The 16,127-nt window shown below is 42.3% G+C and overlaps 1 protein-coding gene across 1 annotated transcript in view; it reads left to right on the forward strand.

The window, feature by feature from the left end:
- The window catches only part of LOC145396692 (uncharacterized), a 129,988-nt gene extending 125,676 nt beyond the window's left edge, over positions 1 to 4,312 (forward strand). Inside the window, exons 21-22 of the mRNA XM_080269985.1 lie at positions 39 to 2,893; positions 3,062 to 4,312. Of these exons, the coding sequence (XP_080126111.1) occupies positions 39 to 2,893; positions 3,062 to 4,312 (4,106 nt within the window). The remainder of the gene's footprint in view (positions 1 to 38; positions 2,894 to 3,061) is intronic.
- Positions 4,313 to 16,127: the final 11,815 nt, after the last annotated feature.

The raw sequence follows: 16,127 nt of genomic DNA on the forward strand, positions 1-16,127 counted from the left end.
GCTCAACTACCCTCTTACTGACACCTCTGCTCCCTCAGGGTGGCGAGCATCACGGTGGTCTGGCGGGGAGGATGGAGGTGAGAGTGACAACTCAGATGCATCAGTACGTTCACTGGGTCGGCGCCATCAGTACTCCCGTGCCCCATCAAGGGAACTTCACAACATACCCGATGAGGAGCTTGGAGGGTCACGGGGAATGTACCCTGGAAGCGGAGGCATGTCGCTGCCTCGGCCATACCCTGTTGGCAGCGGGGGAGGCCTCAATCGTATACCACAACATCAAGATTCGGCAGACAGAATTGCTGCAATGTACGGTACCTTGAGAGGGCCGCTGCGACGCCCCCACTCCACAGTGGCGGCACAGCCGGGGGAATGTATTGGGAGGGATGGTGGGCCTTGTGAGCAGCAAGCACAATATCGCACTGCTGTCTCACAACTAAATGACACTAACACAAACCAGCAAGTGTCACCACAATCCCCCGGCACACAGCAGCAACAGGTTGAAGACACTGAAGCACTTAAGCAAAGTGTTCAAGAGCAGCTCCAACAACTGGTGCGGGAATTGGAGGCCGGTGATGACTCCTTGCCTCCTCTCACCTCACCACAGCCAAAACAGGGCCAAGGCTCTCAGATGCTGAAAGCCAACAAACCTATGTATGCCTCTAATCCTGCCATACACCTATCCTGTCCTGAGCCCCAGAATACTCAAAGAACTCAGACAGGTGACAAAGTAGGGACACAGCAATCAACAAACAGCAATCCTCCCATGACCAGAGGAGACATAGCAGCTCACAATCGTAAGAACAGAGCTTCCTACTCTGCCTATCCCTCATCTGAACCTGTTACTCACAAATCTCTTGTAGATGTGAGCAAAGATGGAACGAGCAGTGACAGCAGTGGTAGCACCAGACGACCATATTCGTCCAGAGAGGACTGGGTGCGTCCAGGGAGTACCGTCGTTCGCAGTGCTGATAGTTCTGCTCTGGATGCATACAGAAGAAATCTTGGAAGAAGTGGAGGAACAGGAGGCCTTGATTTGCAAAGGTATCAGCGAGGCAAGAGTGAAGATCTCAGACATGCACTGGACACTCTTTCTAATGTAGAATCACACAAAACAAGAAGTGTCATGTCCCTAACGGATGATAATATACCAGAATTCCCAGAACCTAATATAAATGTTCCAGATAACCGCCGATTAGGTAGCAGTGCACAAAATTTGACACGACCAATGGATGCAATAAACAGTAACACCTATGAAAATGTTAATAATATTCAGTCACTGTCAAATACAAACCTCAACTGGATAAATAATAATGTGGCACCAAGAACTTCAACCACAAACAATGATCCAAACAACAACAGCGGAATAACAACAAGCAGATCCAGCACTGGGATCCCAGTCAAAAATAGCAGTAGCAGTACTGCTGGAAGTACACGCAGCAGCTACTGTGGAAACACCATCAGCACTAACACAATCACCACACCCAACAAGCCTGACTACACCCAGCCAAAGGTTTACTGCAAGAACAAATCAAAGGAGTTGACTCCGTCCATAGAAGTGGCTAGTGAGAAACTTAGCCAACTGAATTCTGGCACACTTAAAAGAATATCACCTTTCGAGGCTTACAGACGTAGCAAGTCCCGCGAACTGCCACTTGATCAAGCCAACAGCAACAGAGAGAATACTTTCGTCAGGTTAAAGTCCCCACCACCGGTTGTACCAAAAGCAGACTTTGAACGAGCTAAGTCACCGTTTGAGAAAGCTAAGACCTCGATTGAAAAGAAACTAGATAGAGCCAAATCACCCGACAAGACGGCTTCAAGTGAACCTATATCCAGTTCTGTGCACACCCCATTCCAGAGTATTGCACGATCACCAAGTGCAGCTGGAGAACAAAGTAAAAAAGAAAGAATAGGAAATAATATAGTTAATGAGGAAAGGGGCAAAGAAAGTCCTACCAAAGTAGAAATTATAAAAAGGGAGAAGGACTCAGACAAAGATTCCATAAGAGGAGACGATGACAGCGAAAGGGAAAAGGGAAAAGTTAAGAAAACCTCATCCTGTGACCCTGACAAACCAAAATCAATGTACAAGCTCCTTGCCTCACGCTTCAACCGATCAGGGTCTAATGTGTCTGAGAGCAACCGGAGTGGGGCATCTGACAAACAGAAACAAGAGGATGACGATGGTACTGAAAAGGAGGAGAAGTTCCGGCTCAAGCGACCCTCTAGGTTCCTCAAACACAGGACTGAGAAGAGTTCATCAAAATCCAGCCTCTGCGATGCAGAGAGTGGCCAGGAAGACTCGGAAAGATCAGAAAGGAAACCATCTAAGAAACTAACTGATGCACTAAACAAGTTTTTAGGCCGCAAGGAATCAAAAGAAGATCATAAGGGATCCACCACCAGCCTGTCCAAGTCAGCAGTATCATTTAAGACCACTCCAGATGATGAGTCACCAAAGAAGCCCCCTAGATTCAAAACCAAAAAGTTTTCCAAGAGTCAAGAAAACTTGGCTTTAAGTCGAACTGATGATACTGGCATGGCAAGCATTGGAAGTGGCTCTGCAAACAGCCCTGTACATGACACCACAAACTCCAAAGCCACAATAACTAAAGCCACCACAGGCAAACAACCCTACACCCTTGAATCAGTCACTAAAAGCATCTGCAATCATTTATCACAGCTAGAAAATGACATCACTTCTAGAATAGGGAATATAGGGGTGTCCGAGGCAGACGGTGGCAGTGGGGGATGTCGTGTGGTGCCAGCAGTTACCACCGTATGCTCTATTGACACATATGGTCTATCACCAGCCCTGGCAAACCGACGAAACGGCCGTCCAACCAACCTTGACACTGCAGCTGTCAGTGTGGACAATACAGGAAGTCAGGTGGCCAAAACCATAGCAGCAGCAGCACCAAGTAAGACAGCTGCTACCACTGCCACCAAAACATCAGCCACTACAGCAACCCATGCAGCAGCTACAATGACCACAACCTCAACCAACACACCCAAACCCGCAACAGCCATGAACAGCATCAACCAATGCAATATGAAGAACACCCCAGCCGTCAACAACATTACACAGGTCAGCAGCAGCAACAATATTGTGAGTGAGGGTGAGGTAAAGCTGGCTAAGATCAAAAGGTTGCAGAGTACAGAGGACAGGACGGGTACTGATGATGATGAGTGTGTGACAGAAATTGAGGAGATGAGGGGTCTAAGTGAGGGTGAGGATGAGAGCGTGATGGATCGTATCACTCGTAAAAGCTATTACTCAAAGTTCCAAAATAAAAAGAAGCCTCAACTGCGTCGTGCCAACACCAGAGAAGACATGGATCAGCAGTTAGCAGCAGCCAAGGCCAGACTCATGAAAGAAGACACTGAACGAGCACTACGTGAGTCTTTCAGTCCCAATCGTTATCCCTCTTCTCCGGCAACCTCTCCCCGCTCCTCTCTCACTTCTCCCCCTGTCTGGGACCCCACCCGCCGCCCCTCTCGTAAATCTCTGCCTCCCGACGACCCCAGCATGACAGGCCTCTTCTCATTAGGAGGCAAACGTGGCTCCTCACTACAGCCCGACCACCTATCCAGCACACCTGATAATGCACTACTGGCAACCACCAGACTCCCATCTATGCCCCCTGATGTCCACTATCATTCTAGGGCACCTTCCCTGCCTCATGACCACTATCACAAAGTCATGTCACCCCCAAGGGATCCACTTCAATACTGTCGGCGGTCAGCATCTTTGGTGAGAGAGGAGGTGCCCTCTACTTCAATCAATGGCAGCTTTGTTGCAGGAACACCCAGCACCAAGCCAGATGACAGTCAGGTGCAGGATGTTCTGGCAGCTGCTGGTGCTGCTGCAGGAACACTGGCTGGGGAGGTGGCAGCAGGGGTGGCATCACCAGAACCTGGTAGGTCCAGGGAACCCTCTGTGAGTCGACTGCGAAGTCCTGAGCCTCTGGGATCTGATGACACTCGCACCCAAGCTCGAGAAGAGCTGTCCCGCCGCCTCACTCACCTCACCCGCATCTCAGGCACCAGCGGGCTGGCCCGGGGCAACCCAGCTGGGATGCGAGGGAGGGAAGGAGAGCAGCGACCATATCGGCGTACACAGACCACAGGGCGGCTAGCAGGAGAGGTGGGTCCCGGTACTGCTTTGCCAGTGTACCGTCGCACCAATACCATGGACCTGCCCCCAGCCGACGCCAGAGCTCGGCCGGGTAGTGAGTACCGCCGCAACCTCAATCTTCACCCAGGAACCCGATGCTCACCCAGGTGGGTCCCCTCACTCCCACGCTAGCATCGCCACTACCTGCCTTCTTGTAGCAGCTTCACTCACCCTGGCTCTTCCTAGCTGTCCTACGCTGCTCTTGTGGTGAGTCTTGCACCCTCTTTCCAGCTTTTTCATCATGCCTGACCAATCCAACCTTCCATACAATACTGTCATATAACCACAGCATAAACTGGATCATACAACTCAACTTCCTCTATTATTTCTACTAATAGGGTATATCATCATAATTCACATTTCCTGTTATTTCACTGATACGGTTAAGGACAAAAACACACACACAAACACAAACACGCAGGGTGCTCAAGATCAAAAGTATGTGGATGGAGCATAAAAGTTTACCTAATTTGTGGGACAGGAGAGCTATATTCATGTTACGTACAGTAATCACTCTAATATCCGGACGCCCAATATCCGAACATCCCCACTATCCGGACATAAGAATGTTTCATACTGTACTTTTTTCCATACTATACTTACCTCATTTCACACTTTAATGTCCTTTATTGGTGTGAATAGGGTGTTAGGAGCTATGCATGTGCAGTAGGAAGGCGTTTTTCTGAGATAGGCTAGGTTAGGGTCCATAAGTACCAGTCCAGGAGCCAGTCACCAGAATGTTTATTATTGTATGAACCTACTTCTAAACCCTCATTTTATGTTTCTTTTGCATTTATTTCAGTCATTTATGTGCCTTATTGGTGTGATTTGGGTCTTAACTAGGTGCTATGCATGTCCAGAGGGAGTTGTATAGGTGTTTCTCTGAGTTAGGGTCCATAAGTAGAAGTCCATAAGCTGGGTCCCAATATCCGGACAGGACCAATATCCGGACCTACCTATGGCTCTATTACGTCGGATATTGGAGTGATTACTGTATATGCCTCCACAGTAATTTAAACAGTTACTAATTCAGAGATAACATGAAGACATAAGGTCTATATTGTAAAGATGTGCATATTCTAAAAATAAGCTGACCACAAAAGATGGGTAAGATAATAAGGGCTCTGTTTACAACTGTGTCCATCTGTTTCTCCAGAGCTACATGCAAATTACAACAAAGGGTAAATCCTGTAGTAAAAGGATGAATCCTGAATCATTGGAATTTGAGGGGTTTCAGGGTAAATCCAAGAAGATGGAGAAGTTAGAGGAGAGGATGGTGTCAGAGTGGGAGGTTATGAAGAGGTTAAAATTGTTAGAAAGAAGAATACAGGTAATTTGTGAATCTTACGGATTTTGGTAGAGATTTCTTGGAGAAGCTGACTGCTTTGGAGAAGTGATAGCTGAGAGGGATGGAACTGAGGAGTGAAAGATGCAGGCTGAGAAAGAACTGGCAGAATATAAGAAAAAAGCAGAGTCAAATCAAGAAAGTAAAGGAAGAGAATGAAACATTAAAGAGAAGTATAGTATAAGGGAAAATCAAATGAAAACAGAGGAAGTGGTAACAGAAATGAATAATATGCAGAATGCACGGCAGGTATGTGAAATAGGAAAACTGCATTAATGGAAATAATGGAGGAACAAATGAGGACTACAGAGAGATAAGAGCGCAAAGGAATGGAAGAAAAAGTAAATTATGAAGCAGGAGCACAGTAAGAAATAATATATGAGGGAAAACACTGAGAGAAACAGTAGATCCAAAAAAAATGTGTGATAGAGTCTGGAGATAAAGAAGATGAACTCAGAAGTAAAGTTGAGAGAAAGGTGACAGAGGAAAAGAATGCCAGTGAACTGATTAAAAAGTTAGATACGGTACAGAAAGTATTAAATGAGAGGAAAAGACTGAGGGAGTTTGGAGGTTGTGAGAGTATTGAAAGGGTGGGGCAAAGACAGTCAAAATTCAGTTCAAGTCAGTAGGGGTGGCAGAGAGTGATGAAATCTACATACATTAGAAGTTGATGGAGAGTGAGAGATACAAGGGGAGAGTGGTGAGGAAGGACTTGAATCACGAGAAATAAGAGAAAAAAAAGTGATTTAATGCTGGTTAAAAAAAAAAAAAAAAAAAAAAAAAGTGAGAGAATAGATGAAGCAAATATGTTTTTTTGGAAGGTACTGATTACGAAAATGGTGAAATGGTATATAAAAGAGAGAAGAGAAAGCAAATGAAAACCACAAAGTATGTGCAGTTACACATGGTAAGGTATGAGACAGGAAGAGTATAACTAAGATACTGCTTAGTAACACAGTGGGATCTCCCAGTATGCGAGGATATGGCAGACAAAATGTGCCACATATATATAATGGAAATTTCGTATATTAGAAACCACTGAATCAATGGAAACAGATGTATATGGTCGACACCCCATCCTAGCTTTGTCATTTATATTACTTCCCGATTACTGACTATCATTTTAAGATTTTTGCTCAAAGAAAGAACAGAACTGTGAATGTACTGTGCTAGGTAGCACTCCATTAGTATAACTGCGGGATTAGCAACCTTACCGCACCCGTCCACATGCTGGCCTCTGTAAGTCTTGATGGTTCATAAACTCTGTTCCTCGTTCTTGATAATGTTCCTCACTGTCGATTCACCTAAGCCAAGTTCACGTCCAAAGTTTGAGTTCCTTTTACCTTACTTATTCAGCTCAATAACCTTCATTTTCAGCTCCAAAGTGATCTTCTTATTCTTGGAATGAAGCAGTGGTTTTAATGCTTTGAGAAAGTATTTCATGGAATATGAATGGAGAAAGTTTAATGGAGCAAATGATGTAGAAAACAGACTCTTTCAATTTAAGGGAGCATACAGTGAGTGTTAGTAAATATGTTCCCAAATTTGGAACTAAATTCAAGAAGGAAAAGGGATGGCTTAATAAGTTTACAGCAGCAAAGAAAAAGAGCAACAAAGCTTGGAACATGGTAAGGAAAGTAACGGGAGATATAAAAATTTTAAAAATGATTATGTGAGGATTAGAAGAGAAGCGGCAGCAAATTGTGTGAATATAGTGGATGTGTCAATGAGATCCAAAAACATTTTATAGATATATATACAGGAAAATGAAAATTAAAGACTGACTTGAAAGATAAAGATGATAATAGAGAACATGAAAGAGAAGACGTGTGAGATTATGAATGAAAAATTCCAGACAACATGTCCAGATGAGGGTTTTCAGACATCGGAAAAAAAATTGTAAGAATGTGGTAAATAACGTTAAATTTGAACCTGATGAACTTTTGAGTTGATGAAAAATGTGAATGCAACCAAAGCCATGGGACATGACAACATTTCTGGTTGGGTTATCAAGGAATGTGCTGAAGTGTTTGTTAAACCAATATATATATACTGTATAAAATAATAAAATGTTCTCTAATAGCAGGAGATCTGCTCATGGATTGGAAGGGAGCAAAAATACCTTAGTACCAATATATAAAAATACCTTAGTACCAATATATAAGAGTGGCAGCAGGGAAGACCCATTAAACTATAGACCAGTGTCTCTTACAAGTACTGTTTGTAAACTGTATGAAAAAAATAAGGATGAGATGGGTTGCTCATTTAGAAAAAAATACGACAATACCCTCTAGGCAATTTGGTTTCTGAGAAGGTACTTCATGTATCACAGACTTGCTGAGGCAATTTGGTTTTCAAGAGATGGTACATGTATCACAAACTTGCAGGGTTTTTATGACAGTTATTATTGTGTTACAGGAAGGAGACAGGCAAGTCGGCTGTATTTATCAGGATCTAAGGCAAGGGTCTGATCGAGTACCACATGAGAGGCTGATTTGGAAATTTAATAATAATGGTGGCACGGAAGACAGTGACAAGCAGCATGCCCCTAGGAGCAGTTTTGACCCTCATTATGTTCCTGATATATGTAAACAATATATCCCATGAAGTATGATCATATATGAATATGTTTGCTGATGATGCAAAAATTATTAAGAAAATTGTAGATGAAAATAACTGAGGAGAGTTGCAGGAAGATTAACCCCTTAACCGCGGGGCGTCACTTTCGTGACGCTTGGGAGCAAGGGATCATACCGCAGGGCGTCGCTTTTGTGATTCTGTGTTATTTTGAATTCACCCGGGCTTCCAAGTGGGGGCTTGTATCATCTATCAGTACTGCCAATATCCAACACTAGTCAGCACTCCTAATCTCATCTGTACTCCCATCCATTGTTGACAATTTAGCCATTTCTCCCCGTTCTTGACTCCCCTCCCTACCCCCCCCTCCATTACCCTATCCTCTCGCCTGCCCGGCCATGCTACGCTAAGTAAATCTTCCCTGGAATTTTTCACTTTCATCCATTGAAATAAGCCCTATGTCCTATTCTTATACCAAATAATATATACAAGAAAGAAAATAAGGTAAGTGAGAGTGCCATACACCTGGAATTGGCTAATTATCACCTGACAACACCTCATGTGCACTTGTTCGCTAATTTTCGCTGTTTTTTTCCCCTTGAAATATGCCGTATAATCTATTTTCGTAATAAATATGCATGTAAGGAGGGAAGGGAGAAGCCTAAGTGATATTTACATTCATCTGGAACTACCTAATTTATAATGTATTGTCTAGATTTCCTGCCAATCTTATCAGTGCTACACAAAGCTGTTTCAAGATCTAACATTGGTAGCTCTGAATATATATCTCCTAAGTAGGCCTCTAATCTATTTTCGTAATAAATATACATGTAAGGAGGGAAGGGAGAAGCCTAAGTGATATTTACATTCACCTGGAACTACCAAATTTATAATGTATTGTCTAGATTTCCTGCCAATCATATCAGTGCTAGACTTAGCTGTTTCAAGAACCAATATTGGTAACTCTGAATAACCCCTAAAGCAGGCCTCCACGCTGGCCCTCCGTTATCAGTTTACTCTCATCTTCCGAAGCGAGGGTACATATGTTTCTTCTTGCTGACTTCAAGGCCTTTTTTCATCCCCATGCAAATGGCCCTGTGACCTTTACCCCCTACTAAACCTCGTGTGGAAAGAGGTAAAGGGCTGACAATTGATAAAAGAGTGACTACCATCTTTCTGTTGAGTAAAACAGTGCAAATGGAATTGTAAATAATGTGTAAACAGCAAGTGAAAGTAATGAATGTAAATATACGTGAACAATGGAAAATAGTTTTATAAGTTATTTCAAGTGACAGTGCACAACACAGTGTAAATAAAATAGAAATGTAAATAACGTAAATAAAATAGAGAACGTAAATAGAAATGTAAATGAGTAGTATTATAAGAATACGAGTATATACCCTAGGAGTAATGAAAGTGAAAGTTTCACTCTAGCATGTCTGAATGCTATGAGTTATGAGAGTGAAGATGAAAGTGACATTCACTCTCAATGACAGTATACAGGACGAGAAAGTGAATGCTACGTATTTTACTGAAAGAAATTGAATCCCTACAGTGACAATAAACTAATACTACTGAAGGAAACTTATGGATAAAGACTGTAGATATATATAAGTGTTATATAGTAATAGAAATATAAAGTGTGAGGGGTTTTATGAATAATAAATGACAGAGTAACAAAAGCGAACTAGTGCCAGTGCGACGATCAGACGCGCTCGTAATTTCCATTGCTTTCACAGTGTTTTTTTTTTTAGTATGGATCCCAAACTACTTGAAAATTGTAGAATAGTGTTTATAGTGTTTGTATCTGGCTGTGGTAATCATATTACGGGTTGTCGGGAAGTGTAAAGTGGAGACTTTGTTACCCTACTTCAGAGGTCTCCACAAGTCCTACGGTAACCGACGAAGGCTCAACAATCATTCCAGGAGAAAGCTGAAGGTATGTGCCATAAGCATATGTAATTTTATTATTCTAGGACTAATAACTGATTTTTGGCAAATATTTTTTGAGAGTCTGTCGGAGCCCAAATAACCCCGCGGCACACGCAAGTCATTGGTAAACAAGCCCGCGGTGCAGGGGTTAAGATCAACATAATGGAGTCACTTGTGGAAGGTAGATTTTAACACTAATAAGTGTAAAGTAAAGTGATGGTCTTTGAGAGAGGTGAAGTCAGTGAATGTACAGCGAGGTTGGATGGTGAGGAATTGGAAAATGTGAGTACGTTTCAGTACCTTCAGGATGGAGGTTTGGAGGGTGAAGTGCTTGAAAGGGTACAGCAGGGAAGAAAGGTTGCTGGTTCTTTGAAAGCAGTGATAAGAAACAGGGAAGTGAGCATGGAAGTGAAAAAGTTACTACTGTACTTGACAGTATTGTGATACCAACTCTATCGTACGGAAGTGAAGCTTGGACGTTGTTGGAAGGACACAAGTCAAGATTGAGAGCAGTGGAAATGACTTATTTAAGAGGAGCCTGTGGAGTCACATGGAAAGACAGGCTGACGAATGAGGATATAAAGGAGCGTTGTAGTGTGAATGTGGATGTGATAGGAAGCGTTATGAGGAACACACTGAGGTGGTTTGGCCATGTGGAGAGGATGGAGGGTGAAAGACTGACGAAGAGAGTGTATGTGAGTGAGGTGGAGGGGGGAAGAGGAAGGGGGAGGCCGAGAATGAGATGGAGGGATGGGGTGGAGAGGTATATGAGAGAGGGGGGGGGTGAGTTGGGAGCAGGGCAGTGAAATGGCGGGGGACAGGGCGACGTGGAGGCGATTTGTTTGTGGCCACCCCAAACAGGATTCAGGCATCTGGCAATAGATAGATAGATAGAAGTGTAATGTCACTGAGATGGGCATTAGTAAGATAAGACCAAACTGGGATTATAAAATGGAAAATGAAGGTATCAACAAAGCTACACAGGAGAAAGATTCTGGTGTAATAATACAGCAGCAATCATCACCAGAGAAGCACAGGAATAATATAACTACTGGACCATATAATCTACTGATGAACGTATGAACAGCACTTAATTATATGAGTGAAGAAATGAATGCGTTGGGGAAGGTCTGTAAGTAAGGGAATCTAAAGGTTAATTTAGGGATGGGTAAAGTTATGATCTTCGAGGGAAATGAAGTAACTTAATGTACAGTGAAGTTGGATGATGAAGAAATGGAAAATGAGTGAATTTAAGTACTGTAAAGTACTTGGGTAGTGTGATGAGTTAAGGATGGACATTTGGAGGATTTAGTGCATGAACGGGCACAACAAGGAAGAAAGGTTGTTGGTTCTTTGAATGCAGTGATAAGAAATAGGAAAGTGAGCATGGAAGTAAAAAAAAAGTCACTGCATGATAGTACTGTGATAACAACTAATGTATGGAAGTGAAGCTTGGAACTTGTTGGAAGGACACAAGTTGAGGGCCGTGGAAACGAGTTGTTTGAGTGGAGCACTCTGATGTGGATGTGATAGAAAGTGTTAGGATAAATACATTGAGGTGGTTTGGCCATGTGGAGGATGGAGAATGAGAAACAAACAAGGAGAGTGTCTGTGAGTGAGGTGGAGGGGGAGGCCAAGGATGAGATGGAGGGATGGGGTGGAGAGGTATATGACAGAGGGCAATGAAATGGCGGGGGACAGTGCGACATGGAGACAATTTGTTTGTGGCCATCCCTTACGGTACTGAGGTGTCTGGCAATAGACAGATAGATAAAAATGCTACGTAAATTGATGATGACAATGATACGACCAAGACTGGAATATGCTGCCATGGTATGACCTCTCCACTTAAAGAAACATACCAGTATTAAAAAAGGTAGAGAAGATGCAAAGAGTGGCTATAAAAATGATACCAAGCTTAAGGAATTTGCAGCATGAAGAAAGACTGGAATGGATGAAACTGACTACATTAATGGAAAATGAGAAAGAAAAGATATGATAATGAGGTATAAGTGTACATTTGGTACAGAGAACACTGACAGAATATCATAAGTGATGTGGGGAGAACGAGAGGGCATAGTTTTAAATTAAAGATATGGTACCAACTTGCTCGGGTGTCGTAAGAAAATATAGCTTTCCAAACACAATTATAACCACTGCCTGAAAATGTTGTTTGTCAAAAGAATTTCCATGCTTTCAAAGCAAATTCAGATAATTATATCACTGGAGGAAGGGCAACGTGAGCTTAGCTCAAATCCCGTACACACAAATGACCTACAAAAATCTCAGCTTCATCACTCAGGCCACCCTACCAAAAACAAACATGCCTCATCTTATTCAGTCCCTGCTGTGAACTTGTATGGAAAAACATTCTGCTACTAATACAGCAGTACATCCTTCTCTAAAGTACATACATAATAAAGGTTTCTTTCAAAACTTAAGCCACTCTCTCTAGATAACCATATGCACATCTATGCACTTACATTCTTATTATTTATACACAATAGTATTTCCTTACGTTTCACTCTCTTCTTGTATGCCTAAACAGTCCACAACAGACTGTAACTCACAAGACCTGCAGCAACTCTCTCATTTACACCCTTCAATGTAATGACATCTTGTTCCACATCATTCTTGATATTTACGGATTTATTTATTCATTTTAAGAAAGACCTCTCGTGGTCAAAGATAATGAAGGCCAAACCTACAGCAACCCTTCCAGTTAAAATCCTCTTCTTAGCTGAGTAGTTATCAGCAGAAAGTAAGACTCTGAACATAATATACTGTACATCACCCATTAAAACACCCATACTCCTCCAAGGATGCTGTCACAATACCAAATTACTTAAAAACCTGTTTCTCTCTCATCCAGACATTTTTCATCATTAGATGCACATGCAATGATAGTACAGTATCAGTACTGTACCAGCCACATAATCTTAGACTTTAACTACACACACATGCACCCCCATCCCCACAAAAACTCCTTGCATTAACCCCTTACTATGATTTCATCTGTGGTAATTTGTTCTTGTTATCACCAAATGATTTATTAGCTTAACAGGTGTCAAAACTGTAGGGGGTTTAAAATAGCCAACATTAACCATTACACTATAAAAGGCCTCCCAAAAGTTAAAGGAAACAGTAATGACAGGTGAAAAAAAATGTGGAGTTTTAACAATCCCTCACTTTTTGTCCCAATTTCATCTGTGCTCTACTCTGAATTCACATAGGTTTCACCATCCTATAGCCGTTTTTTCATCTGAGGTAAATGAAACAACTCTCACAACCTGAATACCCAGTCAAGGTTGCATAAAATCTGATGAGGCTTTGTTATGACGAAGGGATGAGTCTCCTTGGTTACTAGTCAAATCAGCCCTCCAGTCTGAGTATGCCTGACCATTAACTCAACTGAAAATGGATTACAGATCTTTGTCATGTCAAAAAAGATCAACCACAATCATCCACTTAGGTAACTCCCCCCAATCCTCATTTCATAATGTTATCACACTTCTTAAATGAATCCTCAGTATTTCCATCCTTTAAGTTTTAAATTCCTGGTGGCAGGTGAGGGCATCTATCATCCATTCACTAGATGTAATGCTGCCAACTTCTTCCTTCACCTTTATCATTCTTTTTTCTGTGTCTCCCCTCCTCTCTTCCTATTTCTCCAATCTTCCGGGTCTCTTTCATTACTCTCCTTTCTACTTCAGGTGACTACACAAAAATGACAAGCCTAATGGTTTACTGTAACCTAGGAAACCATTTGCAACATTAGGTGGCAAATGTACAACCAAATAACAGGGTACTGTATGTGTTGCCTACCATGGTGCCCCTGTTAACTGGGTGGCGAGATTCAAATGTGTCCATAAAGGAACCAAACCTCCACACTCCTCCCCATTCCTTGCTGTGGTAAGGCATTGTTTCCCACATGGGAACAATGGTTCACTACATGGAACAGGGGTGACTAATTGCCTGCGATTGATGGGTTTCCTTGACCAGGCCCTCCGGGGTTACTCAACACTTTCAAATCACATCTCACACTCTACACAGCTATGCAAGCCTGCATAACTAGGTCTGGGGCACCCACATAAGTCAATGCTATGGCTTACTGTATCCTCCTTTTTTGGTACCTCATCTGAGGACTCTTAAAATCCCAGTTAAACTATCCTTTCTTGCACTGCAGGAGTTACAACTCACTAATCATTTCTCTCTGATGATGTATTTATTCTATTACAGTATTTTAGCACAACTAGTCTATCCAGCTCTGAGGAGTCTATTTGATGTAATGGAGCTATATACAGCCTTCATAAATCTCTTTACTGCTAGAGGTCAGTCCCAAAATGAATAAAATCACATATTGGTCCAGTAACAACAATAAAGAAAATGTCACTGGATTAAGGGAATCATCTCCCATTACATCTCCTCCCCACACACTGACACATACTGTATACATAATCAACTAATATAACCAACTATCCTCTACAAAACAAAGGGACAGTATAAACTGCCTTTTTTAAACTGTGGTATATACAGGTACCAGCAACTCCGTTGTATACTTTTTACACAATACCCAAGTCATTCACTGCATTCTGCCTTAAGAGTTCCTCAACTCTACATTTCAAATATCAAAACTACTAATAAGAAATACAGTACAATACAAGTTTGTATATTCCTGCTTCCTTACCCATGAATTACAATACAAAACTGTACTTCATCTTTCTCAGTACCATAACTATACAATGCTAGAGCTTCTCCCATTTCTGATTGCAATTTTATACTGAAACAATCTGTCATGCATAATGAACACAGTGGTCTGTTTTCTGTACTTTGTTGTACAGAGTGCCACTCAGGGCACCTTCCTTTGGTCCTATCACTCCTGGTACTGCACTTAAGGTCATATTCTTGGCAGTTGAGGGGACTCCTTAGCATCTCTTCTTTGGTGGCTTATTTTCCTTGTGTGTTATTTATGTTGGTACCATATCCGCATTGAAATAGTCTGCTCTATCTATTGCCAGATCCTTCAATCCCATAAGGGGTGGCCACAAACAAATTGCCTCCATGTCACCCTGTCCCCTGCCACTTGACTGCCCTGCTTCCAGCTCACTATCCCTCTCTCATATACCTCTCCACTCCATCCCTCCATCTCATCCTCAGCCTCCTCCTCCCTCTCCCCCATCCACCTCACTCACACACACTCTCCTCATTATCCTCTTGCTCTCCATCCTCTCCACATGGCCAAACCACCACAATATATTTCTCCTAATGCTTTCTATCACATCCACACCACAATGCTCCTTCACTTCCTCATTTGTCAGTCTCTCCATGGTACTCCATATGCTCCTCCCAAATAACTACATTTCCACTGCTCTCACTCTTGACTATTCTCCTTCCAACAAGGTCCAAGCTTGCATAAAGTAATACTGACATCCCATAAGCAGAAATAAACTGGTAAGGAAGAGATGCTAGGGAGTTGTCTTAACAAATGAGAACATGGCTCTTGCTTTATATATCATCTGCACCAACACCAACCACTGTATCACTTATCCTTCTCAGACTGCTTCCAGGCTATCATTACATTTCCACAATAACATGAAGAGTATGGTACATATACTGTACTGTGCCCACTTTAAGGATGCTCAAGTTACCCCTTACGTTCACTCGGCAAGAACAGGTAAACCATCCTCCTGCCAGCTGTTATTACATACAAACTGATATAACAGCCAGACAGCAAACTTCTACACTGTTATTATTAAGCAAGTCTGTCACTCAGTGTTTTAGAATAATACCCAAGTAGTTGATGTGATATGCTGTCACTGTAGAAAAAGCAATGTAACACAACTAACAGGATAAACATGACCTGAAGCATTCTAAACATGTCAAGTCTGTACTGTATAGCACACAAACCTTCCATAACTTTCCCTTTCCATACAATAGTTTATGTTGGTTTGCTGGCTTACCACTGCATCACATTTGCATTAATATGACTGCATCTACGTCACTAGCATCATGGCATGTTGTGGCACGACAGTAGTGGATCTGGTTTATCATAGATGTTCACCTTGAGGGTAAAATTTGTGTGTAAAACAATGG

This window comes from Coenobita brevimanus, chromosome 4 (genome assembly GCF_032717465.1).
Source record: "Coenobita brevimanus isolate Jiangsu-jjx chromosome 4, ASM3271746v2, whole genome shotgun sequence".
Taxonomy (NCBI): Eukaryota; Metazoa; Arthropoda; class Malacostraca; order Decapoda; family Coenobitidae; genus Coenobita; species Coenobita brevimanus.